Consider the following 27,011-nt stretch of genomic DNA (forward strand, 5'->3'; position numbering starts at 1 on the left):
GGTTCTACTTACGAGGCTGATGTGGGTTTCTCCATGCTCAGGGAGTTACGTACAAGATTCAGAGAAGCACACTGAGTATATTTGTGTATTTTTTTAATACCACAACATTAACCAAGCTTCTAATGCACCCAACACCACATCTACTGACAAAGATCACTTATAGTGGATCCAGACTGCCCAGATTTACTGAAATCAGCATGACTGTTGGTAAATAGAACACTCATCATCACCGTACTTCCAACAGACCTACTTACATATCTGTTAACACACATTCTTACACCTTTGTTTACACATCTGCCAACACAGGGTACTTACAGTAGACAGAAAGCATATCGATTTCATCAGATAATGCAGTTGTTGGTAAACAAAACACAAACTAGTTATAAACTAGTTTTAACACATTTGCTTTTGCACCTACGTTCACAGGATACTTACAGCGAACGGAGTGTTTATACCTCCTGCAGAGAAGTTCAGGCTTTCCAAGTACATACAGATACTAACACACTAGGACACTTACGAATACCCACTTAAACGTCTACCAATACACCTGATAACTGAGGATACTTACAGTGAACAGAGAGGGCCCACACGTCCTCCAGAACAGCATGGTTAGCTGCAGAGGTCTCAGCCTGGCATCTGAGGTACGAACCATCGTCTGCAGGGGAGGGCTTAAGGGCTAGGATGCTGCTCGTAACGTTGCCATCACTAGACGTCTGTGGCGGGGAAGAAGGTTTTGATTTATTTCCAATCGACTGCACAAGCGTCGTTAAGGAAGAAAATTAATTTTCACCAAGTTACTATCTTCCCTAGAATATTACACGCAGCATCTGAATTTACATCCTGGTCACCAGGTGGGTCAACAGGGACATAGGAAACACAAACTTTGTCCTTTAAAGGCTGAGCTCGGGTTTTCCAGTTGTGGACTGGACATGCCAACCACATTACCTGAGGAGGGAGATGGAATGTGAGAATTCGGAAAGAATGAAAGGTGAGGAGAAATGTGGTGGAATTTGATCGAGAAAGGAGGAAAGTAAAGAAAAGTCAGAGTTAGGATTCTGCTTGTGACACTGTCAACACTAGACGCCCTTAGATGAGACTGAGTGTGAGGAAAAGGAGGTAGAGAGAGAGAGAGAGAGAGAGAGAGAGACGCGCGGACGGACGGACGGACGGACAACCTACTGTACGTAGGTGAGAAGGGAAGCTAGGAGATAGGTGAACTGAGGAAAATGAGGAGAAATTAGATGAACGTGTGGAAGGAAATTATGGTGGAAAAAATTAGAAAGAATGTGAAATAAGAATGAAGAAGGGAAAATAAAAAGCATGTGGCAAAAGAAGGAAGAAGAGGTAGAAAAGAAAAGAAGGATGAGTAAATAAGGAAAAACGATAAACTGAAAATATTTACAGGGAGAGGGAGCAATTGCGTGAAAGAGAAGTAATTAAGACAAATGAATGAAGAGCCTGAGGAGGTGATGGAGAGTTGAGGGGAATGAGGGACAGGTGAACGGAGAAAGAGAGCAGGGACGCAAAATGTAAGGGTGGAAGGGTGAATGGACGGAGGAACGGAAACAAAGGAGGTGGTAATACTGTAAATGAAAGGTGAAAGGGTGGATGAGCAGACCGAAGGACGGCGAGAGAGCATTATGATGAAAACAGAGTAAATCAAGAAGGAACTTTTACTGGGCGCAACAGCACTACTCTAAGCTTTGAATATTTGACTTTGCCCTGTGACCTTGACCTTCGACTGATTCTCAAAATCAAACTACTTCATTACTGCCTAACTCTTAATCCTTGCAATAAGTTTGGTCGAACTCTGTTCAATATTATATGAGCTGACCCCACCTTTGAACTTAACTCATGGTCTATCCTTGTGACCTTAATTTTTGACTGATGTTTTTTTTTTTTTCATTGAATGTTTTTACTCATGCCTTTTCCTGAACACTTACAAACTTCGTTCTAAATCCAAAAATGTGTATATTATAATTAAGCTGACATTGCCACCTGACCTTGACTTTTGATCTTTCCTATTTGCATGATATTTAGCTGGATACTTTCAACACTGAATTTCAATATCCTTGTCTTACCCTGGAAGCTTCCATTATTATTGGTCTGATTCGGGTTAAAACTTCTTAAAATTGGTGTGTGACCTTGACTTTTGATCTATTGTCCTCAAACACTGAGGGTCAACCCCTAGTCTAATCCTCAGGGTCAACCCCTAGTCTAATCCTCATTCTTTCCACTAAGTTTGGTCCAAAGCATTAAAAACGTTTTACTTATTCCTTTAATGCACAGGCACGCGGGTCAAAATAAGACTTTGCCCTGTTACCTTGACCTTTGACTGATTGTTCTCAAAGATGACTCCCTTCATTCTTGCCATATTCACCACCATTCAACCAAATTTGGTCCAACTCCGATAAAAACTGCATAAGATGACCTTCCAAGATCAGACTTAGACTTACCCTTACATACCCTTGTGAACTTGACCCTTGGACTATTGTGCTTGAACAATAAGTTTACTTCTCGGCTGACCCTCATCAGTGTCACTAAGTTTACACACCGTTGTATCAGAACTGTTTGAATTATTGTACACACACACACACACACACACACACACACACACACACACACACACACACACACACCGAAACACTACCCCAGTCTCGATTCGTGAACACGGTTGTAATGAAAGATTGCCATCTTTCCCAAGGGGAGTAGAGGATGGCCTCAGTAGAGCAAATGTACACCCTTTCTGGCAGTGGACTGTAAACTCTTGCAGATTCATTTTCTATCATTTCACTTAGCAAGTGGGCGCTTTCCCTTGGTATAGCGCTGATGCACTCGGGCGGAGGACCTACACAGATGCACATGTGTCCCTTAATTCCTCTCTCCCCCTCCGTTTCCCAAAAGGATGAAGGTGAATAGCACCGTTAGTTTCTCTTGGCCCACTTGGTTCACATTTGGTCTAGCCTAGGGTTGTAACTATTACTGCAACAACTACAACTACAACAACAACAACAACAACAGCAGCAACAATTACAAGTGTGAATGGAAGGATGCCAGGTGTTGACAGAGGAAGGACGAGCGAAGGTGCGGCCTTGTTAGTGAGCCCGGAAGTGCAGTAATGTGAGATTGAATGGAAGGAGGTGTTATTGAGACTGATGTGGGTGAAAGCTAATTTTGGACGTGGGTATTTGTGAGTGCATATGGGCCTGGTAGAGAATGGGATGCAGAAGAAAAGGAGTCTTTCTGGAATGATATTGATGAGTGTCTGCAGAGTTTTGAAGCAAATGTAAATGTGGTAATGATGGGAGATCTGAATGCCAGAGTGGGAAATGTAGCAGTTGAAGGTGTAGTTGGTATCCATGGTGTGCCGGGAAGAAATGAAAACGGGGAACGAATGACAGGAATGTGTGTTGAGCGAGAGATGGTGATTGGAAATACCTTGTTTGAAAAGAAAGATATATATAAGTATACATGGGTGAGACAAGTGGGTAGAAGTGTTGTTGATAGAGCATTGTTGGACTAAGTGGTCGTGTCGAGGAATGTAAGAGGAAGATTGTTGGATGTGAGAATTTTGAGAGGGGAGGGTGAAGGTATGTCTGACCACTAACCGGTGGAGGGAAAGTTGAGAGTAGGTAAGAGATGGGTGAGAACTAGGAGAGTTATGTGTGGCAGGGAAGTTTTGAAAGTGAGTGAGTTAGATATAAAAGAGAAAATGACAGAGTATCTGGAGAAGTTGAAAGATGAGCACAGTGAAAGCTCAGGAAAATGGCAGTGTGGAAGAGGAATGGCAGTTGTTTAAGAGTGTTGTGGTGGGGCATGCGGAAGAGGTGTGTGGTGTGAGACGAGTGGATGGTGGTGTAAGAAAGGGAAGCGAATGGCGGTGTCAGGAAGTAAGTATAGCTGTGGCTGAAAAGAGACGTGCATATGAAGTATGGCTGCAAAGGAAGAATGAGGTGTCATATGAGAGGTACAGTGGAGTCTCTTTTATCAAAAATTCTTTTAACCATAATATGCCATTAAACGTAAGTTTTACTAAAACGTTCTCATTTCGATTAACAGCAAAAATCGGAAATCTATCCAAAAATTCAAACACGGCGGGCTTGTTTCGCGCCACTAGCGTTAGTTTACGGTTGCAAAATACATCCCCAGCTAGCGAGTGGCCCTCTCCCTTACCTGCATCCACCACCTCCGAAGATATGGAGGATGTGATGATGTGGAAATGATTGAATAAGGAAACAGAAAATATGAAATAACAGTTAGGTTTAAGACTTTATTTGTTCGAATTGCTTACAGTGAATTACGTAATTGTTTTGGTGATGGGTTATTTAAATTCATTTGAGTGCAGATTTATTTGACAGTTTCGATTACAGTTACAAAAGTGCAGCTACATACGTAGTTACTACAGTGTATTAAGTGTTTTGGTGATGGTTGAGTGGCTTTTGGGGTGCTGGTGGTGGTGGTGGGCTAGACATCACCAGCAATGGGTGATGGGTGAGTACAATATTGTTCCCTTGTATCCTACATATTATTACAGTATCTTTTATCCCAAAAAATCAATTAAACCAAACTTTGAAAGTCCCATGATTTTCGGATAAAAGAGACTCCACTGTATAAGGAAAAGAGGAATAGGGCGAGAAGGGCTGTGCGTGATGCTAAAGTGGCAGGAGATGAGAGGTGGGATAGGTGTTTGACTGAGAATTTTCAACAGAAAAAGAAAATGTTTTGGATGGAGATAAAAAGGGTGCAGAAGGAAGAGTCTGAGAAGGAAAAACGAGTAAAAGCAGAGGATGGAAGGATGTTAACTGAGATGGATGCAGTGAGGAAGAGATGGACGGAATATTTAGAAAGACTGTTAAATGTAGAGGAGAAAAGGGAGGCTGAGATTGTCATTCAACTCTCCCCTTTTCTGGGAGAGTTGATTGACTCTTTGATCGCGATGGAAGAAGTGCAGGAGGCAGTAGATGAAAACAGCGAAAGCTGCAGGTATGGATGGGTGTGATGTGGAATGCCTGAAAGGTGGTGGAGCGACTATTGTTGAGTGGTCAGTACGATTGCTGAATATGTGTTTTGTGAGCGGTATGGTACCAACTGTCTAGGCAAGTGATTGTGTGATTCCGTTGTATAAACGTAATGGTGATAAGTATGAATGTACTAGCTTTAGGGGTATGAGTCTGTAGAGTGTTGTAGGTTAGGTGTATGGTAGAGTGTTAATTAAAAGGGTTGGAGAGGATACAAAGGAACTGATTGGTGATGAGCAGTGTGGCTTTTGGAGAGAGAGAGAGAGAGAGAGGGGGGGGGGATGCGTGGATCAGGTGCTTGCTGTGAGACAGGTGTGTGAAAAGTATTTGGCGAAAGTTAAGGATGTGTTTTGGGAGTTCATTGATTTAGAGAAAGCGTATGATAGAATTGATAGGGAGGCTTTGTGGACTGTTTTGAGATTGTTTGGACTTTATGGTAGGTTACTAAAAGGAGTAAAAAGTTTTAATGTAAACAGTAGAGCGTGTGTAAGAGTAGGAAATACCGTGAGTGATTGGTTTCCAGTGAGAGTGGGGCTGCGGGAGGGATGTGTGATGTCGCCTTGGTTGTTTAATATTTAAATGGATGGTATTGTAAGGGAGATGAATGCAAGAGTGTTAGGTGGATGTTTTATTCTGGTGGATACTGAACTTGCTGCTGTTTGCGGATGATACTGCACTGGTGGGTGATTTGGAGGACAGATTGAGACAATTGATAGAAGAGTTTGGAAGGTTGTGTGAAATGAGGAAACTGAGAATAAATGAGAATTAGAGTAGCCTAAAGTAATGAAATGTACGAGGTTAGTGGATGGTAGGAGGATGAACATAGTTTTGAATGGTGAGTTGCTTGAGGAGGTAGAGTGCTTTAAGCATTTAGGGTCACATATTGCTGTGGATGGAAGAAAAGATGTAGAGGTGAAGTTTAGAAAGAATGAAGAAGGAAAGGTGCTGGGAGGAAAGACAAAAATGTTTAGATGACGTTCACTTAGAATGGATGTACAGAGAAGGCTGTATGAGGGTGTAATGGTACCTACTGCATTATATGGGGCTGAAACATGGAATATGGGTGTAGCAGGGAGGAAAAGTTTTGAATGTAATGGAGATGATGTGTCTGAGGAGTATGTGTGGAGTGAGGCATATAGATCGAGTGAGAAATGATAAGTGGAAAGGAGAACTGGAGTTATGCGGGAGATGACTAATCGAGTTGAGCAGTGTTGTGATGGTTTGGGCATATGGGGAGAATGGATGAAGAGCGATTGGTGAAAAAGATAACTGGATCTCATGTGAGAGGTGTAAGGCTGAGAGGAAGGCCATGAATAGGATTGATGTACAGTGTGAAGAGAATGTTTAATGCAAGAGCGATGTCTGTAGAGCATGGAAGAGTGGCTGCATGTGATAGAAAAGATAGGAGAGAAACTGTGTACAAAGAAATGGTGATGCAGCCCTGAGAAGATATTCTCCCGCTGTTGACTGGAAGAGCTGGAGCTCCTGTTTCATCAACCCTCAGGACTAGTTCTCGACCATCACCCTTTGCTGAACTTTTTCAGTGTTTCAGCAACACAGAGAGTAGGCCAGCATGCTCTCTAACACAAGTTCCTCTGACTGTTTACACCAAACTACATGGACAGTACACACTACATTTCCTTTTCAAAAAAAAAAAAAAAAAAAAAAAGGCACATTTAGAACTTGCCTCGGAGTCCTCGGGGGGGGGGGGGGCAAAAATACCCCCACCATCTGCCCCTCTCCCTGTGACGACTCTATGAGTTGCCTGGAACCACTGTCTGACTCACTTCTTCATTTCTGCAACATTCGCGGCCTTTCTTCCAGCTTTCTCTCTGTTGAACATCACCTGTCCCCTTCTAAACCTCACCTTCTCTTTCTAACTGAGACTCAGCTGTCTGAGTCAACTGATAGCAAACCCTTTTCTGTGTCCTCCTGTTTACTTATCCCCTGATTCTACTGAATATCAAAGATTCTTTGACTATCTTACTTCTACAATGGAACACATTCTATCCATTTCTCCTTTCTCTGAAATCTCCATTCTAGGAGATTTCAATGTTCACCACCACCTTTGGCTCTCCTCTCCTTTCATTGATCCACCTGGTGAAAAAGCCTATATCATTTCTATCCTTAACAACCTACATCAGCTTGTACAGCACCCTACCTGTATCCCTGACCACCTTGGAGAGAGCTCCAACATACTCGACCTCTTTCTTACAACTAATCTTTCTGTTTACACTGTTAATCTTTTCTCTCCGTTGGGCTCCTCCAATCACAACCTTAATACCTTATCCCGTCCTATCCCTCTGGTAAGGCCTGTGGACCCTCCACAGAAACGGCAACTGTGGCATTTTGGAGCTGCAGATTGGGAGGCTCTCAGACAGTACTTCTTTGACTTTCCATTGAATGATTATTGCTTCCATGGCCGGGAGCCATCAGGGTGTGCCTTGCGCATTATGAAGGTTATTCTCTCGGGCATGGAAGCATACATTCCTTTCTCATATCCTTTGAGTAATGCAAGAAAGCATTGGTTTAATCGCGCTTATTCTAATGCTGTCCGCATCAAGGAGAAGGCCAATGAAAGGTACACTCGGCAAGAGTTCCAACTGGATCACCTGGTTGCGGGATTTGGCTAACGTGGTAACAGCGTGCGCCCGTGTGTGTGTGTGTGTGTGTGTGTGTGTGTGTGTGTGTGTACAAGCCCGACGATTTTCCGAATCGCTAAGCTTCATCCTCCGAATTATATTATGTGGCAATTGTATTAAGCTATGATATAGGCTAATAAAAATTATGTGATTGTTTGGGATAATGGGCCGTGCACTATGCAATATATAAAGTCTGAGTTATATAAAATAATTCTCTTGCCTTGTAGCGTGAACCACGATACATGCAGGTTGAGCTGTGGTTCGGAAACAGAGGGCAAGTTCACCCACAAATGGCACTATATCAGGGGAAGAGCAGAGAATGGCAGTGAGTGGCCAAGAGTTATACATTCTTAGTCATTACAGTATAGTTATTAAGGTGTCATTGATATTCTATATCATAATAAACCTATTTATTATTATTATCTTTATACAAACCCGAATACACACTCTAAATTACACCAAACATAGGATACCCCCTCCCTCATTAACGGAAAACATGCAGCCTTCTCCACCACCTCAACTCTCTCTCTCCCCCTACCTCTCTGTCTGTCTGTGTGTCTGTTTGTCTGTCTGTCTCTTTCTCAAACTCCTCAGGTGGCTATCAGTACACACACACACACACACACACACACACACACACACACATTATCAGATTGTGCTACTGAGTAATGACGTTGCATTTAATGTTTGCCTAAAATTAAAAACTGTCAAAATGCAATTGTAATACATAATCACCTCACATTACGAATTACATCAACCAATAATCAGTACTTATTTGCATAGTCTATGTTTCAGTAATAGTCATGGGATACCCATACCCACAGTGATATTTTCGTTGATGTTAAAGGTAATCATGTGTTCAGTGGCAGATACCAGTTAGAGGAGAGATGGTCGCTGACACCCTCAATCCTCATAGCTACGCTGGTGAATTGTACTGTTACTGCAGAGGTTCCTGTTCCTCCAGTTGTGTCAGTAATTAAAGTTAACATACTGATGAAGAGCCATTTCTTATGAAAAATAGAAACAGCCTATATGGAACTCTCAAAAATTTTATTGAGCATTTTGTGGGAGCTTTGCAGCTCTCACGCACCATAGTCATGGTCCTTTGTTTCGGTATTGCCAACCTGACAGTGTGCAGTGTTAATGAACATGCTATTAATGTTAATTCTGTATGCTTATTTACACTTGGAACATCAGAATTCAATGCATGATTTCATTCAGTACACAGTATGCCAAATACAGTATGTGTGCGTGCGTGTGGGTGTGGGCGTGGGACAATACGTGTGTTGGGGGCTGGTGAGTATAAAATGTGTGTCATAATGGTAATATGGGTGTGTGCATGCGTGGCTAAGGAAGTCCAAGACTGATACGTATTCTTTGCGTCTCACACGTCAGTATTTATTAGGTTCTCTTCGTAAGTTTGTAGCATGTTACATTATAATATTATACACAGTTTGATTATGTTTTGGGGGGTGAAACCTTAAACACCATATAAAGACAGTCATCATCATCATCATCATCCAATCCTACACTGCCCCATGAGAAGCGTAGGAGCCCGGGGCTAGGCAAGCTGGTCCTGACGTTTAAGATGAGTGACCAGCCTCATTATCCCTGGGTGGCATTACGTGAGCAATAAACCCCAACCACCTGTTTCAATCCGATTGGAACACCTTAATTACCCACTAAATTAACAGACGCCATAATTTGGTTATATGGTTACCACCTGGCATAATTAATGGTTTCCTGGTGTACAGAAAACCATTTGGCTTGTCACTCAGTGTTGAGTCACCCACAGGCAGAAGGCAGAGGAAAGAATGAAGGAAAGAAAGACGGAAGAGGGAGTGTAATGTCACCCGTAAGCAGATGGAAGAGGGAAGAATGAAGGAAAGACAGAAGAGGGTGGAAGGAAAGAAGGATAAAAGAGAGGAAAGGGCAAACACCCGAGAACTGCGCTACATCGAGTGAGTGAATGGTGAGCGCCCCCACCTACCACATCATATAAAGACAAACACTGCAATATTAGACTAACGCATTATGTGTGGCAGAATACATGAATAGCAATTTTTCAGGAAGAAATATTACCGTATTATAACATCCATTTAAATACGTTGCAGGTGCAGCGTTTCTTAAGCTTAGATTATTGGACTTCCTTTGATCAGTACGTTGTTATACTGTAGCTTTGAGTTTGGTAATATGTTATAACCTGAGTAAAAGTAATGTCATGGTGGACGTTCACTTAAAACTACATCGATCAGACAGCAAGTGCAGTTTTAGTAGTTTATCGGTATTTGTTATTGATCACACACTGACCAACTTATTCCCGAGTAATTTTTAAAATTCTTTATCACGATTGGGAAACAGCAACTTAGGCATGCCAGCAGATGGCAAGATGTCTAGCGAGTTCGCAAAATGTCTAGAGAGTTGTCATTGTGCCAATCAAGAAAGCATCATATTTTAGCGGAGAGAACCTGCTATTGTAACAGGAAAGTTGCGTAAAGAAATGCACATAAACGTCACTAATTCCTGTATAAGGGACCCGTAATAAAAATCATGTCAGTGAGCAAAATATATGATAGTGTCGTATCAGTTATATTGTCAGATAAGTTATAGTAAGTTATTAAAGTTTCTGTTAGATTGTTATACTGCATGGAATAATATCCATTATAATCAGAGGATAATAATAATAATAATAATTAAAAAAAAAAACATTTGTATGGAACTCATTCATTAGTAGGAAGTCAACCCACCCTCTTTCTCGTTCACCTCTCGCAGTCTGTTTGGCATAGAGGTGACATGGTTCCGTATGAGCTGTTGCTGGTTTCTGAACAGTTCCCACTAGGCATGGATGTGGGCCAGTAGTTCATCTGGTGTCCGTTCACTCTCAGGCTCCCAGCAGTTAACCATATTCCCCAATTTTGATGGAGTTCATGTCTGCTCCCTTAGGTCCCGTCCACACGAGCGGGCAGTGCCCGACTGGCAAAGATTGATACCAAATCACATTCCAATACCCAAGTTTTGAAGGTGGCTGGCGGGCACGAGCGTAGATGACGTCATAAGCAGGGAAACCACTGGCAAACTATCTATAACACCCTTGGCCGTTACTGAGGCAAGCTTGCCGTGTGGACAAAACAAGCTTGCACGGTAGTGACCAACGGCCGCCAGAAACTGCTTCTTCTGGTAACGGTGCTAAAGAAGCGAGGGATATACGTTCAGCGGGCAGTGCCCGTCAGGCATTGCCCGCTCGTGTGGACAGGGCCTTACTTAGCCAGTCGAGCAGCTGCAAGTCCTCTCGACCTCCAAACCATTCCCGACTCTTTTCGCCGTGTGGATGTGGCAGCGGTCCTGAACAAAAATTATAGGGCCGGGAGGAAACGGATAGTTCCGCTCCTGGACTGAGAGGATGAAAAAATCCTACAAAATTTCAATGTATTTTTCAGCAGTGAACCTCTCCTCTATCCTGGTGACGTCACCCATGCCGTGGATGCATACCCACCCCCAGACATTGACGGTGACGTGTCCACTTCTAGCCTCCTCGTAGATGTTCCTATGGTAGTATCTGCACGTGAATAGAATACTGACACATCGCTCATATAGTTTCATTTCTAATAACTTTGACGTTTCGGGATTGTAAGGCTTAATAAACAGCGGTGCAAGAGTTGGTAATATGCGTTCATCTAGACGTATTATTACTATGGCTATCAATTGATCTCTAAATGATTTTAATAATACTGAAGTTGTTTAGTGATATAGAATAAAAATATGTTTGTTATACACATCGTCAATAAATTTATAAATATGCATTAGAGCGCTGGCGCCTCCAGAAATCTTTTCTCTATCATCAAATCTTATGAATACAAAATACCTGGTAAGTCATATACATAAGTGTCAGGCATACGATCAACACATCTGTATTCTCTAACCTTTGTCTACCTACTGCTCTCCCACACTCTCCAATCAGTTTGTCAACCTGTCTGTTTACCATAAATCTTACAATTCCCCACCATATCTATATATTCTCTATCTGAGTGTGTGTGTGTATGTGTGTGTAGGTTCTCACTTTTGCCTAATAACCATACACCCACACATCATATTAATCAAGAAACTTTGTACTGGCTAAGTTATATTCAACAAATACACGTGGGCTATCGTGTCATTTACTCATATCTGTTCCAAGTGACGCAACATTAAAATAAATAAATAAAAAGATTCTAGGTGTGGTCATTCGGGAGGGTCATACAGTAATCATAAATTATTATCAGTGATCATTTTCAAACTACTATGCGACACAGGGTATTGGTTTTACACTTGACCACTCACATTTTATAAGGAATTACATTGGCCAGCAAAGGACAGCTGGATCAATAACCACACCAAAAAATACGTGAACTTCGCAGACTACTAAAAATTGAATTTACCACCTGTTCGAAGCAGTTTACGTGAATGTCCACTGTGTGAGCCTTCATGACATAGTTAATATATAACGGATATATTGCATAAATCAATGTTATAGTAAAATTTAGTAAATTGATCGCAGGGAATCAGGTAAGCTAATATTAAAAACAGATGCTTCTACAGTGTAATTTTGTAATGAACATTAAAATTACATTATTTTCTCCTGCAAGAAATAGTTATTTATGTAATATGGATTCCATATTACAGTATTATAATATTTCAGTGTTTCTTTTTATATGGCATTTCAGGTTCCACCCCCAAAACGTAATCATAATATAATTATGTAACATGCTACAAGCTTATAAATAGAACTTAAATAAAAACTGAGCTGTGTATCATCAAGTGTTAAAGGCGAAGATTACATATCACTCTTGGACTTACTTAGCTACGCATGCACACACCCATATTACCATTATGACACATTTTATACTCATCAGCCCCCAACACACGTATTGTCCCACGCCCACACCCACACGCACGCACACATACTGTATTTGGCATACTGTGTACTGAATGAAATCATGCATTGAATTCTGATGTTCCAAGTGTAAATAAGCATACAGAATTAACATTAATAGCATGTTCATTAACACTGCACACTGTCAGGTTGGCAATACCGAAACAAAGGACCATGACTATGGTGCGTGAGAGCTGCAAAGCTCCCACAAAATGCTCAATAAAGTTTTTTGAGAGTTCCATATAGGCTGTTTCTATTTTTCATAAGAAATGGCTCTTCATCAGTATGTTAACTTTAATTACTGACACAACTGGAGGAACAGGAACCTCTGCAGTAACAGTACAACTCACCAGCGTGGCTATGAGGATTGAGGGTGTCAGCGACCATCTCTCCTCTAACTGGTATCTGCCACTGAACACATGATTACCTTTAACATCAACGAAAATATCACTGTGGGTATGGGTACCCCATGACTATTACTGAAACATAGACTATGCAAATAAGTACTGATTATTGGTTAACGTAATTCGTAATGTGAGGTGATTATGTATTACAATTGCATTTTGACAGTTTTTAATTTTAGGCAAACATTAAATGCAACGTCATTACTCAGTAACACAATCTGATAATGTGTGTGTGTGTGTGTATGTGTGTGTGTGTGTGTGTGTGTGTGTACTGATAGCCACCTGAAGAGTTTGAGAGAGAGAAAGAGAAAGAGACAGACAGACAGACAAACAGACACACAGACAGACCGACAGACAGAGAGGTAGGGGGAGAGAGAGAGTTGAGGTGGTGGAGAAGGCTGCATGTTTTCCGTTAATGAGGGAGGGGGTATCCTATGTTTGGTGTAATTTAGAGTGTGTATTCGGGTTTGTATAAAGATAATAATAATAAATAGGTTTATTATGATATAGAATATCAATGACACCTTAATAACTATACTGTAATGACTAAGAATGTATAACTCTTGGCCACTCACTACCATTCTCCGCTCTTCCCATGATATAGTGCCATTTGTGGGTGAACTTGCCCTCTGTTTCCGAACCACAGCTCAACCTGCATGTATCGTGGCTCACGCTACAAGGCAAGAGAATTATTTTATATAACTCAGACTTTATATATTGCATAGTGCACAGCCCATTATCCCAAACAATCACATAATTTTTATTAGCCTATATCATAGCTTAATACAATTGCCACATAATATAATTCGGAGGATGAAGCTTAGCGATTCGAAAAATTGTCGGGCTTGTACACACACACACACACACACACACACGGGCGCACGCACGGGCACGCGCTGATGCCATGTTAGCCAAATCCCGCAACCAGGTGGTCCAGTCGGAACTCTTGCCAATTGTACAGTCAGGCGTACAAATTTCTGCTCAGGGGTTACCCCTTCCTTCCCCCCTCTACCCTGGACAGAGGGAAGGGGGGAATTGCGAACAAGTCTACCCCGCCTTCTGCCCCCAACTCCCCCACCCTCCACCTCCAACTGCCAGTTACCGATTAGACGCTAATTTTCTCATGTCCTGTAAACATGACTAAACTGTCGGCGCACACGCTTTCAACGGCCAAGATTTGGACTATATTTTTAGAATATATTATTACCTTATTGAACTGCATTCTCAAATTGAAAATATTCACCATAATTGTAATCCAGTGTCGTCCGCTGCACAATTCTGGGTTCCAGTGCTTACCTTTTCACTTCCCCCAGCTGTCTCTCTCTCTCTCTCTCTCTCTCTGGGGGGCGCGGTAACACAGTGGTAGTGCGCTGAGCTTGTGATCGGGAGGTCGCAAGTTCGAGCCTCGCCCAGGCTACCGTTGCCGGGAGGGGTAGCTCCCTCCTGTAACCCCGGCGGGGCTATATGGCCTTAGTTGCCTAGCTCGGGGAATTCATTTCTCCATTTCTCTCTCTCAGAATTTACTTTTCCCACTCACTCATTCTTTTTAAATTTATATAACTTTCTCTTTGCTTCTCTCCCCCTCTCCCCCTTCTCTCTCGTTCTTTGTCTTAAGTCTTCCCCGCCTCTCACCCCTCCCCTCCCCCCACCTTAGGCCTGATCAGCAGTCAGTTATACCGTCACCGCTCCTTCGTATATCGTGTGCAGGCAACATTTATCACACACACTTAGGTCAGATGTATGGAAAGCTAATTTTTTTTTTTATATATATAATTGTATTTCTCATTATGTGCCAAGTTCAAATAGAGAACACCAGACTAATATTCGTAATTTTTATTAGAGTGACCATTCCACTTCACATAGCTGGGTAGCTGGGCTTATAAACTGCACACACACACACACACACACACACACACACACACACACAAACACACTTTAAATTTTGCAAACTCTTCATTCAATAACCGGTTATTGAATGAGGAGTTTGACTGGGACAGGGAAGGTTTGGAGCCAGCAGATCCAGTTGTTAGAATGACTATATTTGTAGTCGCCACGCTGTCAGTGCAAAATTTAAGTCGTGTGTGTGTGTGTGTGTGTGTGTGTGTGTGTGTGTGTGTGTGTGTGTGTGAGTGTGTGTGTGTGTGTGCAGTTTATAAGCCCAGCTACCCAGCTATGTGAAGTGGAACGGTCACTCTGATAAAAATTACGAATATTGGTCTGGTGTTCTCTATTTGAACTTGGCACATAATGAGAAATACAATTATATATATATATATATATATATATATAAAGCTTTCCATACATCTGACCTAAGTGTGTGTGATAAATGTTGCCTGCACACGATATACGAAGGAGCGGTGACGGTATAACTGACTGCTGATCAGGCCTAAGGTGGGGGGAGGGGAGGGGTGAGAGGCGGGGAAGACTTAAGACAAAGAACGAGAGAGAAGGGGGAGAGGGGGAGAGAAGCAAAGAGAAACTTATATAAATTTAAAAAGAATGAGTGAGTGGGAAAAGTAAATTCAGAGAGAGAGAGAGAGAGAGACAGCTGGGGGAAGTGAAAAGGTAAGCACTGGAACCCAGAATTGTGCAGCGGACGACACTGGATTACATTGATGGTGAATATTTTCAATTTGAGAATGCAGTTCAATAAGGTAATAATATATTCTAAAAATATAGTCCAAATCTTGGCCGTTGAAAGCGTGTGCGCCGACAGTTTAGTCATGTGTACAGGACATGAGAAAATTAGCGTCTAATCGGTAACTGGCAGCTGGAGGTGGAGGGTGGGGGAGTTGGGGGCAGAAGGCGGGGTAGACTTGTTCGCGATTCCCCCCTTCCCTCTGTCCAGGGTAGAGGGGGGAAGGAAGGGGTAACCCCTGAGCAGAAATTAGTACGCGTGACTGAACCAGCGCCAACCCACTCCTGAATCACATTTTTTTAATGTTTCTGCGTGGAATCGTGCTGAGTCTGTTCTTCGCTCTGCTAAAAATAATTTCATCTGCACTAAATGCTCTCAACTCTCCAACTCGAATTCTTCCCGCTCCTTCTGGCACCTTGCCAAATCCCTTACTAACAACTTGACCTCATCATCCTTCCCTCCTCTTTTCTGCTCTGATGGCGCTATTTCTTCTACTGATAAACCAGATTTCATCACTCAGACTTTCTCCTCCAATTCCACCTTAGATGATTCTGGTGCTGTTCCTCCATCACTTCCCCCCTCTGACTTCCTCATGGCTGACATTGAAACTTCTTCAGCTGATGTATTTTCTGCCATCAGTGGCCTCAATACTAACAAGGTATATGGGCCTGATGGAGTCCCTCCTGTTGTCCTCAAGAACTGTGCTTCAGTGCTTACACCCTGCCTAGGTAAACTCTTTCGTCTTTGTCTGTCAACTTGTACCTTTCCTTCTTGCTGGAAGTTTGTCTCATTCAGTCAGTCCCAATGAAAGGTGACCATTCCCAACCCTCTAACTATCGTCCAATTGCTTTAACATCCTGTGTCTCAAAAGTTTTTGAGTCTATTCCTAACAGAAAAAATTTAAAGCATCTTATCACAACCTTCTTTCTGATCGTCAGTATGGGTCCCGTCAGGGACGCTTCACTTGCAATCTTCTCATCTGCCTTTCAGACCCCTGGTCATCCTCCTTTCGGGACTTTGGCGAAAGCTTTGCCATTGCACTTGACATCTCAAAGGCTTTCGATCGAGTCTGGCACAAATCTTTAATTTCCAAACTGCCTTCTTACGGTTTCTATCCTTCAATCTGTGCCTTCATCTACAGCTTCCTTTCTGGTCGTTCTATAGCCGCTGTTGTTGACGGCCATCATTCTTCTCCTACATCTTTTAACCGTGGTGTTCCTCAGGGCTCTGTTCTATCACCAACTCTCTTGCTTTTATTCATCACTGATCTTCTAAGCTGTACATCTAACCCTGTCCACTCGTATTCTGATGATTCCACCCTTCACCTTTCCATTCGGTTTCCACAACGTCCATCCCAGCAGTTACTTCAACAAACAAGGGATGAGGCTATGGCACTCCTAATGTCTGACCTGACTCATATCTCTGACTGGGGTAAAAAATAATCTTGTTTTTAATGCATCTAAGACAGTTTTTACACCTATCAACCCGACAGAAACTTCCACAGGAGTACCCACTGAAATTTAATAACATCCAGCTCAATGCAGCAACATCCTTGAACATGCTTGGGGTTTCATTCACTCGGGATTTATCTTGGAAAGATCATATTACATCTCTGGTAAAATCTGCTTCCAAGAAATTAGGTGTGCTAAGCCGACTCCGTACCTTCTTTATCCCTGCACAGTTGTTGACTTTATACACGCGATTTATTCGCCCCTGTATGGAGTACAACTCTCATGCGTGGGGAGGCTCCCCACATACAGCTCTTCTTAATAGGGTGTAGTCAAAGGCATTTCGTCTCATTAACTCTGCTCCTCTTACTGGCTCCCTTCAACCCCTGTCTGTTTGCCGCACTGTTGACTCTTTATCTCTTTTCTGTCGCTACTTCCATGGTCATTGCTCCTCTGAACTGTCTGCTTGCATCCCTCCACCTCTACGACGAGTGCATAGCACCCGTCTAGCAATAAACTCTCATCCCTTTTCTATCCAACTTTCTAATGCAAGAGTTAACCGTTACTCCCAATCCTTCATTTATGCAACAGGTCAACTCTGGAACTGTCTCCCTCTGTCTGTATTTCCTACTTCCTATGATATCCAATCTTTCAAACGAAGTGTGTCCAGGCATCTCGAAATGAACAGATCTTGAATTTTGCTCTCTTATGTATTTTTTTTTTTTCCTTTCTGAGAAGGAACTGCTTTGCGGGCTCGTAGCCTTTGGTTCCTTCTTCCTCGCATAAAAAAATAAAAAAAGAAATTTGGTCTGATCACCTGATCAGGTCAAGTGCGGGTAAGGGGATGGGTCTATTATGGCGTGGCAGGGACTCTGCTGTCGGGCCCTGCTGCGAATGTTGCTGATTGCACCGTGCAGTTGATTCTCGTGCGGTGTGGTGCGGTGAGGATCTGTCCCTTCTCCCTTGGATATGATACGAATAAATGTGCGTGTGTGGATGAGTAAATTGTGTGTGTGTAGTCCTGTCTCTGTTACCCCTCTTCTCCGGGGGAGGCAGCCTAGGTACATAGGTGGATAGACTAGTATACTATTATGAGACGCTGGAATATTAGGACCATATTACTGTGCCTCCCTAATGCCTGCTGATGTGTACCACCTGGCTGTTTCATTAAATGTTCTAAGAGAAAGGACAAAGCGAGGAACTAGGGATAAATGGTGACATACTTGACAGAAAGAAAGGAAAGAATAGGAAAGAAAAAAAAGAAGAAGAAAAGTTAAGTAAGAAAACTTGTGAAGAGGGAAAGAAAACAAGGAAAATTATGACAAGACACAGACAGACAGACAGGTAACCAGACAGACAGACAGACAAAGACAGAGGCAGAGATAGAAACAGACATACATACACACAGACAGACAGAAAGACAGATGAAAGCATACAGAAACGTAAATTCAAAGGATGGCGAGTCAAGAAATTTGAAATGTGGAGTAACTGTGACAGAGAGAGAGAGAGAGAGAGAGAGGGGGGGTAGGGGGAGACTGAGAGATAAGGATAGAGAAAGGAAACAGAAAATGAGAGGGAAGGAGTAAAGAGAGAGAATGAGAGACGGAGAGAGCCATGAATGAAGGAGAGAGAAAAAAGTGTAGGGAGGGAAGAGGTGATTGGAGGAGAGGAAGCAGAGAGGATAGGGAAGGAGGAAGAAATCGGTGAAACTAAGAGGAGGGCGGAAAGCCAAGAGGGAGAGAAAGGGAGGAGAAAATGAGGATGAGGGAGGGAGAGTAAGCAAGATGGAGAGGACTGAGGGAGAGAGAGGAAACAGGGAGGAAAGTGTGAGAGAGAGAATGTGAAGAAGCAAGAGGGAGGAGAGGAGAGAAGGAGAGGCAGCAATGGTGAAAGAGGGAAGAAGGGAAGGGGAATGAAAGTAAGAACGAAACTCTAAAGAAGGAGAGGAGAGGGAAGATGGAGGGGAAGGATGGAAGGAAGGAAGGCAGAAAAGGTATGGGAAAGAAGGAGAAGGGAGGATTCAGTGAGGGAGAGAGTAAAGAAGACGGAAAAGAAAGGAAATGAGATATCAGAAGATGAGAAAAACAGAGGAAAGAAAGAAAAACTGGTGAAAGAGGAAGAAAAGTGATGAAACAGAAAGAAAGAAAGAAAGAAGAAAATGGTGAGAGAGAGAGAGAGAGAGAGAGAGAGAGAGAGAGAGAGAGAGAGAGAGAGAGAGGAAGGAGAGAAGAGAAAGAAACCTGGTATTAAGTAAAGAGGGGCGATAACGGAGGCCTACCTTACATAGAGTTTTGCTGAAACAAGACGATTTTGTGGAACATAGAGGTCAGCTAAAACTGGAGGGATCAAAGAGGGTTACATCCAGACCATTTTTTTCCTATAACTTTCTTTGATCCCAAATTGTTTGGAGACAGCAAGAACAAAACACAAACGGATTTATCTACTTATTCTGACATTCATTTCCAAAACCGCTTCTCCTCCCCAGAGAAGTAAAGAAAACAATTATTCCCTCCCCTATAAGTAAGGGAGATATATCACAACACCGTCCCCTAGAGTTCTCACTACAACTTCGCCAACCCACATTCAACAGTTTCAGTCCGATGACATTTTTTTTTAAATTCATGCTGCTACCACATTACTTTATACAGCTTACAAGAGAACCTGAGTGAAAAGGAAATTAATGAAGGGTTTTTTCAGTATCTCCATTTGTGAAAGTCGTTTCTAAACTGATTAAACTCGTTTGGAGATAGCATAAATATTCAACAAAATTGTTTTAAGAACGAAGGATTTTGCCCACAACATCATCACCACTTCATCTCCTCTAAGAAAAAAATACTCCAAATATGAAAATCAACTACAATCAAGTTGTCCTCAATAATCTCTCCTCTCCACAACATCGCCAACCCACACTTAAACTTTCTCCCTCGCCCTCCCAATTATTTACCGACACTTTGGCCTGGGGACTTTTTCATCCTAAAACTTTGTACTTAGCACTAAAATTTGGTATGTCTGATACACCGAGGAGCAAAAGCTGTTGGCACGTGCCTATGTGTGTGTATGTGTGTGTGTGTGTGTGTGTGTGTAATTCACCGGGTCGGTCAGGATCACTTGATGGTCGTGATCGTCAGCTTTTACCCTCCCGGAAGGGAGCTGAGAGCTCATATAGTCCGATCTAAGGGCAAGGCTGTGACCTTCACACACGCACACACCCGTCGCCTTGCTCAAGGGGGGCAGTAACCACCCACTTCGTCAGTGAAACTTTTCGCAACCTGAGCGAGGCGCGAACTCCCGTCTACCAGATGGCAAGCGAGAACGTTACCACTGCACCAGCGAGTGTGTGTGTGTGTGTGTGTGTGTGTGTGTGTGTGTGTGTGTGTGTGTGTGTGTGTAAAAAGTTGCCGGGAAAACCATATGCCTGACACCGATACCTATTGATCTTAACCTTTTCACATGCAAAGTGTTTTTCTACACTGAATGGAATGCTGTGTGGATTGCAAGAAGTAATACAAAGTTTTATCCCATAAACAAATTAATCCTTTCACTTTAGAACAGTGAAGGAGTTTACAGTGCATACATTAGTTCTCATGTTATTATACACTAATTCTTCAACAGGAATACGTATATTAAGAGCTTATTTGGTAATTTTAATACTCTTTCATAGCGACAGAAACTTGCACTACGTCATCATCATCATCATTACTCTAGCACTATGTAATCTTTTGTATATAAATTAGATAGGTACGATCCAGAAACAGGAAAATCCATAAAACTCTCCTCTCTCTCTCCCTCTCCCTCCCTCTCTCTCTCTCTCTCTCTCTCTCTCTCTCTCTCTCTCTCTCTCTCAAGGTTGAAAGGTTGGGCGAATGAAGCTAGAATGGTGAGTTTAAAGGCAGTGCATGTAGAGGAAGCAGAAGCAGAAGTGTTAGGCAATGTACATAACTTAGAAACTAGGCTAGTTAAGGTTCAGACCAGACCAGATGATAGTGATGACTTCCAGCCAGTCAAGGGTCGGTGCAAGACTAAAGTATGTAACACTGACAGGAGTGTGGCATTAAGGAGGAGGTTTCAAGTCCTAAAGATGAAGTGCAGGATGAGCCTAGCCACATACTTGTCGAGGACTTGTTGACCAGGCAAGAGGAGAATGAATTTTGTACTAAGGGTCCTAGGAGGAAGCGTTTTTGCTTTCCTGGGTGTAGGATACATGCTGTGACCGAGAGTTGACTCAGTCAGTAGCATCTCAGAGGACTCAGTCTTTGTTATTGTGGTAGGGACTAACAACGTAGCTTCAGGCAGGTCAGAGAAGATACTTAGGAACTATAGCGAGCTTATGAGGAAGTTCAGGGAACGTCGCTGAACGTTAGTTGTCTGTGACCTGTTGCCAGATTTTTTTTTTTTTTTATGTCCGACTCTGGGCATAGGCTTCACAGCCTGCTATCAAGGTCCAGCAGTCCTCCTACATACCATACACCTCTACATGTCACCACTTCGGCGCTAGCACCCACCGTCCATATTGAATACATGCTAGGGCTGTCTCATACAGGACTGGTGTATTGGTATTAGCGGGGGTATTTTTACGACATGTCGGCGGGTCTTCTGGTAGATCAGTAAAGCCTGATTTAATGAAATTCAAATCCTTAAACTGCTCCCTGCCCCAGCCGGAATTTGAACCTGGGTCCGTTAGGACCGCACGCCACCTCTCTACCGGTTGAGCCACCGCCTCCCCTGTAATCCTCAGTAAAATGATACGAACCAATAGTAAGCTGAAAGTTCTGTGAAGAAAGGAGGGTGCGATGGTTGTTGATGTTTGGGACAATTCTCGTCATGACAGGAATTTGTACGGTAGAGATGGCCTTCTCAGTATGTTAGGAATAGCTAGGTTAAGCAGGGTTCTAGATGACAGTGTTAGGCATCCTTTCGGTAATGATAGTGAGGTGGAAAGAGGAACAGTTAATGGCTTAGCTGTTAACGATCCAATCCCTGAGGCCGATGGTTGCAGGGTGAGGTGAGATTGGACCACCATGAGAGTCAGGTGGATTTAACCTCATCTCAAGTGCAGGAGGGCAATCAAGGAATTTGTTGGGAGAGATGAAGATTCACATCTGTGGCTCACAAGATTGTTGCTATATAGGCTGAGAATTTAAACGATTAAACAACGCTAATTTTAGTGTGTCTCATGGCCCTACTAGACCCAATCGTACTAGAATATTAAATTATATGAATGCAAGAAGTACCGTTTCATTTCAAAGCAAGATTAATTAATTGCTTATGTAAGTACCAAAATAGACATAATTATGATTACAGAACCATGGTTAAACCCTAGTGACGAGCACCTTGTTGTAAAAGTGCCACTACAAAATTATAAAATATTTGAAAAATCACAACTGCACAGAACCGGAGGGGAAGTTCTAATACGTATTAAAAAACACATACAGGCACTACAGATCAGTGAAGTGGATATTGAAACATACGATTCTTCGTATGTCAAAATTTTCACAGTCATAAACGCATTCTTTTCAGTGTAATACACAAACCATCCAACTTAAAGGAAAACGATATAGTATTGTACGACGAAACAAAATCAACACGGTAATAGGAAAGACGGCATTGACTGGGGGAACTTGACAATCCGAATATTGACTGGAAAATTTCGTGTGCTGAGAAAAAAGAAAGAATTGATTGTTAGAACTGACAGATGACACATCTTTACGCCAGGCCGTGAATATAGCAACGCGGGGTAATAATATACTTAATCTTGCCCAAGCAACAGAGAGTGATCTGATAAATTTGTGTGATGCTGGTGAGAATTTTAGCAAAAGCGATCATATCATCAAGCTTGAAATTAAGACAAACTGTAAGATCAGCATGAATACTCTTTTAGTTCCTAACTTTTAAAAAGCTGATTTTGATAACATGAGAAATGAAATTTCCAGCACCAACTGTACTGACTTACTACAGGTGAATAATGCTGATGAAATGTCAGTGAAGAAATAATCACATTAATAAACCAGAGGAGATGTCAAAGAATACTAAAGAAACCATCCATCGCAAGAGTAGAGCATATAGCAAATACATACAGGAAACCAAAATGGGAGTACAGAATATTGACGAATTGCAATAAGCGTGTAGTAATAAACAGCAATTCAACAGATTGGCTACAACTGACAAGCAGAGCTCCGAAACGGTGAGTTCTAGGAAGTTCTATGCTAAGGTAATTTCACTGTTTTTATCAAAGATCTAGAAAATGGACTCAATTCTAAGGCACTGAAATTTGCAAATAACACGAAGATTGGATGCAAAGTACAATAATTACGAAAGCAGACTGTAAATCTATACAAAACAATAAATCGGAGTGAAAAATGGCAGATAAAATTTCATGTAGATAAATGAAAGGTAATGCACTTTGGCTACAAAAACATGAAATACGAATATCGCAGGTTCAATAGTCCACTGCTGGAAGTAAATGACGAGAAAGATTTGGGAGTTATTTTCAGTAACGAACTCAAAAACTCAAAACAATGTATAGAAGCTAGTACCATGGCAAGCAAAATGCTCGGCTTTATTGCATGGAACTTTGATCATGAAACGTCTGATGTAATCTCTAAACGTTATATGTCATAAGTTAGACCACTACTTGAGTACTGTGTGTAGCAGTGGTTCCCAAATCTCATTAACCCGCAGCATCCTGGCAGATTTTTCACCACTGACCCTGCCCCCCAAATCCCGGCATATTTTTGAAAAAAAAAAAAATCGGCTCAAACCTCTGCTTTTTGTGAGGAACAATGGCAAATCACAGAAAAAGTGCTCACCTGAGCTTAGAAATGGGCTATGCAGGTGACCCTTTAAACACCTGGTAATGTGTTCTCTGAAGCCGCGCTGCAGGTGTTGCATTTTCTATGGTAGCAGTAACAATTGCAAACCACTCAGACTTGGTAGATACTTGTTCATTTGGTACAAATTTTTATGTAGTACAAGAATATATTGGTTTTCACACAGTAATATAGGCGATATAAGCATTGTTTCACTCACCAAACACATCAACATACCGCACCTTCCTTGGCGACTTTACCTCCTCATCACTTCTGCTCGTTTCTTCCTCTGGTGCCACATAATCTTTGTCTTCCACAACGTCATCGATTCGGGAATCACTCTTGCCTTGAATTTCGTACCATGGCGCGACATGTCTTTACTTGCCAGGTCACTGCTAAAACGTGAGTTGCCGAGACAATGGCGTGCGGGGGGGTGGGGGTCACGCGCGGTAAGGCAGTGTACCCCCTGGCAGCAGGTAGAGGAAGGTCTCCTGAGTATGCCTACCAAAAATCACGAAACTTGAAAAATGTGCAAATGACGGACCTTGCAATTGCAAAATGTATCGATATGTTGACGGGAGTCACCGTGACAAAACGTTACGACGTATCTATAAGTTAATGGGACACCTCGGGTTAAGGACAAAGAGACTCAAGAGAGTGCCATGCAGAGCCACAGAAAATATGCACTACGGAGGGGTATTAACCCGTGGATTGCGCAATTCCTTTTTTTATCCCACGCCGTGGTGCACAAAAAATGAAGAATTTTTTTCTTTTTAGTTTTTGTTTATCATAAACTTGAAAATAAACATTCAGGGCACCATTTGGTGAAAAAATCTTTCTCTCTCTCCGTCTTTGCCTAGTGCCATGCATAAGTTTGCATAGGGGTGTAGTAGTCAGCAGTGATGCACGGCCAGCACAGCGTGAGTTGTGGCTCACAACGCGATGCTACCCAGCCTGAGCTGTGGCTCACATTCCACAGGTTAAAGGAACTGAATATGTTTTCTCTTAAAAAAAAAAAAAAAAAAGATAATTCAGAGATGTAATACAAGTATTTAAGATTCTAGGAAAATCTGACGATGTTGATATGATAATTTGTTCGAAATACTGAATGATACATGACTAGAAATAATGGAATGAACTCAAAATTAAGTGATGCAACACTAATACAGGAAAAAACTGTTTTTATATTCGCGAAGTGGAACAATGGAATAGGCTACCAGCAAACGTCATTAGTCAAGAAACTATTGGTGCATTTAAAAGTCAGCTAAACAATTATTTTGAGACGTCAGTCTAAACCTGAGTCTGTTTATTTCCAGGGTGAAGTGTATGGTGACGACTGTGAGACTTTTGCTTATTAAGGAGAACATTTGGGATTTGGCGTTATGTCTTTCTTTCACAGATGTGAAGAATAGAGATTACACTGTGCATAGTTCCTCCTCTTGTCTTTCTCCTATTAATACTTCCATGCATGTTCTTTCTAACATGCTTCATGTTCTTTGTATCTTTTTCCTGCCGATTTAACCGGATGGTGTGGCAGATGGGGAGACTCTTCCTCTTTTCAGTCCTTTTCTCTTACCAGTTGGTTAGATTTTAGTAGGATCAAGTATTTTTTCCAGCAGATAATCGCGACATGGGCCAACAGGCCTTCTGTTATCTGTATTTCATATTTACTACTAGGTTCACTCTCTCTCTCTCTCTCTCTCTCTCTCTCTCACACACACACACACACACACACACACACACACACACACACACACACACACACACACACACACACACACACATACGAATACTTCTTGCATTTAAGAAGTGTGAACAACGGAGAAGAAGCCTTGAGAAAACGTGGAGAAAAGGGAGGAGAAAGATTTCGTCTTAACGCAAAATAGCTTTCAGTGTGGACTGGACAAACTCTACGCACAGACGATTTTTCTAACAATCTGAGTTTTAATAATGCTGACACCTCCATCTCGTGGTATCAGTGTGGTGAAAAGGGGAGGAACGAGAAAGAGGTGGGAAATGCAATAGTCTAAAGTCACTGAGTCACTCAGTGTACATATCCCAGAGAGAACTGGGTCAGTTTAGAACCCCGAGGACAGCTCCAGCATTCTTCCCAGTGTCTAACTGGATGCTAAGTTGTCTGGTCATTCCAGCTAAAAGTTGGTAATAGTTATCTTGAACATTTGTAGGCCATTATTATGTACTGTAAGCTAGCCAACCCAGGGCCATCAACCAGGCAATCTGTACTGCCGTAAAGCTAGATCTCTCATGCGAGAATGGTGTTTAAGCCTTCCAGATATACAAAGTATATAGCAGAATGTACAGTAAACTATAAACATACCAGAAAAAGGATTAATGAAAAGCAGAGCTCAAATGTAACGAAGTAAATTTACTTGAGTACTGTACTCAAGTAACTTTCGTGGGAAGCAACTTTTGTAAAAGTACTCATTTCATTTACTACATTTACTGTTACATAGGTAGGGTTATCAAATACTTTTTCTCTAATACATTTGAGAATAAACAAAAAAGTACTCGCTACATTACATAATGAAGTTTGACGCTATGGTCAATGGCCATTGACAGAGCTCAGAACAGTTCAAACATGGATGGTGACAAGTCACACTCGGCTCTTCATGTTTTGACCAGTCACGTGTGTTCTTTTTTTTTTTTTTTTCTTACCTGCTGCATTGCCTCCTTCCCGCAGTTACATCTCCTCCACATGTCTCTCGCTTCATCATTATAATCATTCCGACCTCTTATTCCCCTCAATGGATGGGGTGAGGTAAGGCCCACAAAGCAAGAAAAGAGGAGAATTAGATAGAGGGAAAACTAATTAACCGTATCTTAATTGAAATGGGCCACACACCCATTCATTTGCCATTCAAGCTCCTGGAATCCTGATTCTACCTCACAGGCATGACGATTGACGCTTTTCTTTTCTTTTTTCTTTTTTTTTACACAAGTGAGTCACATCACCTATCAGACAAGGTCTATCCGACAACTCACTCACTCCCGCCAATTCACTTATTTCGACTCCATACCTCTCTTTCTTACATACTACTTTACCATATCGATCCATCATCTTCTTGGCCCATCACGCCTCCTCCCGCCTTCAGACTCGTTCACAGATACCCGTTCCATCACCCTAT

General features: G+C 42.1%; 1 protein-coding gene across 1 annotated transcript in view; it reads right to left on the minus strand.

The window, feature by feature from the left end:
• The window catches only part of LOC145398740 (protein turtle homolog A-like), a 357,131-nt gene that overhangs the window by 123,622 nt on the left and 206,498 nt on the right, over positions 1-27,011 (minus strand). Inside the window, exon 7 of the mRNA XM_080271540.1 lies at positions 569-713. Coding sequence (XP_080127666.1) covers positions 569-713 — 145 coding nt within the window. The remainder of the gene's footprint in view (positions 1-568; positions 714-27,011) is intronic.

This window comes from Coenobita brevimanus, chromosome 5 (genome assembly GCF_032717465.1).
Source record: "Coenobita brevimanus isolate Jiangsu-jjx chromosome 5, ASM3271746v2, whole genome shotgun sequence".
NCBI lineage: Eukaryota > Metazoa > Arthropoda > Malacostraca > Decapoda > Coenobitidae > Coenobita > Coenobita brevimanus.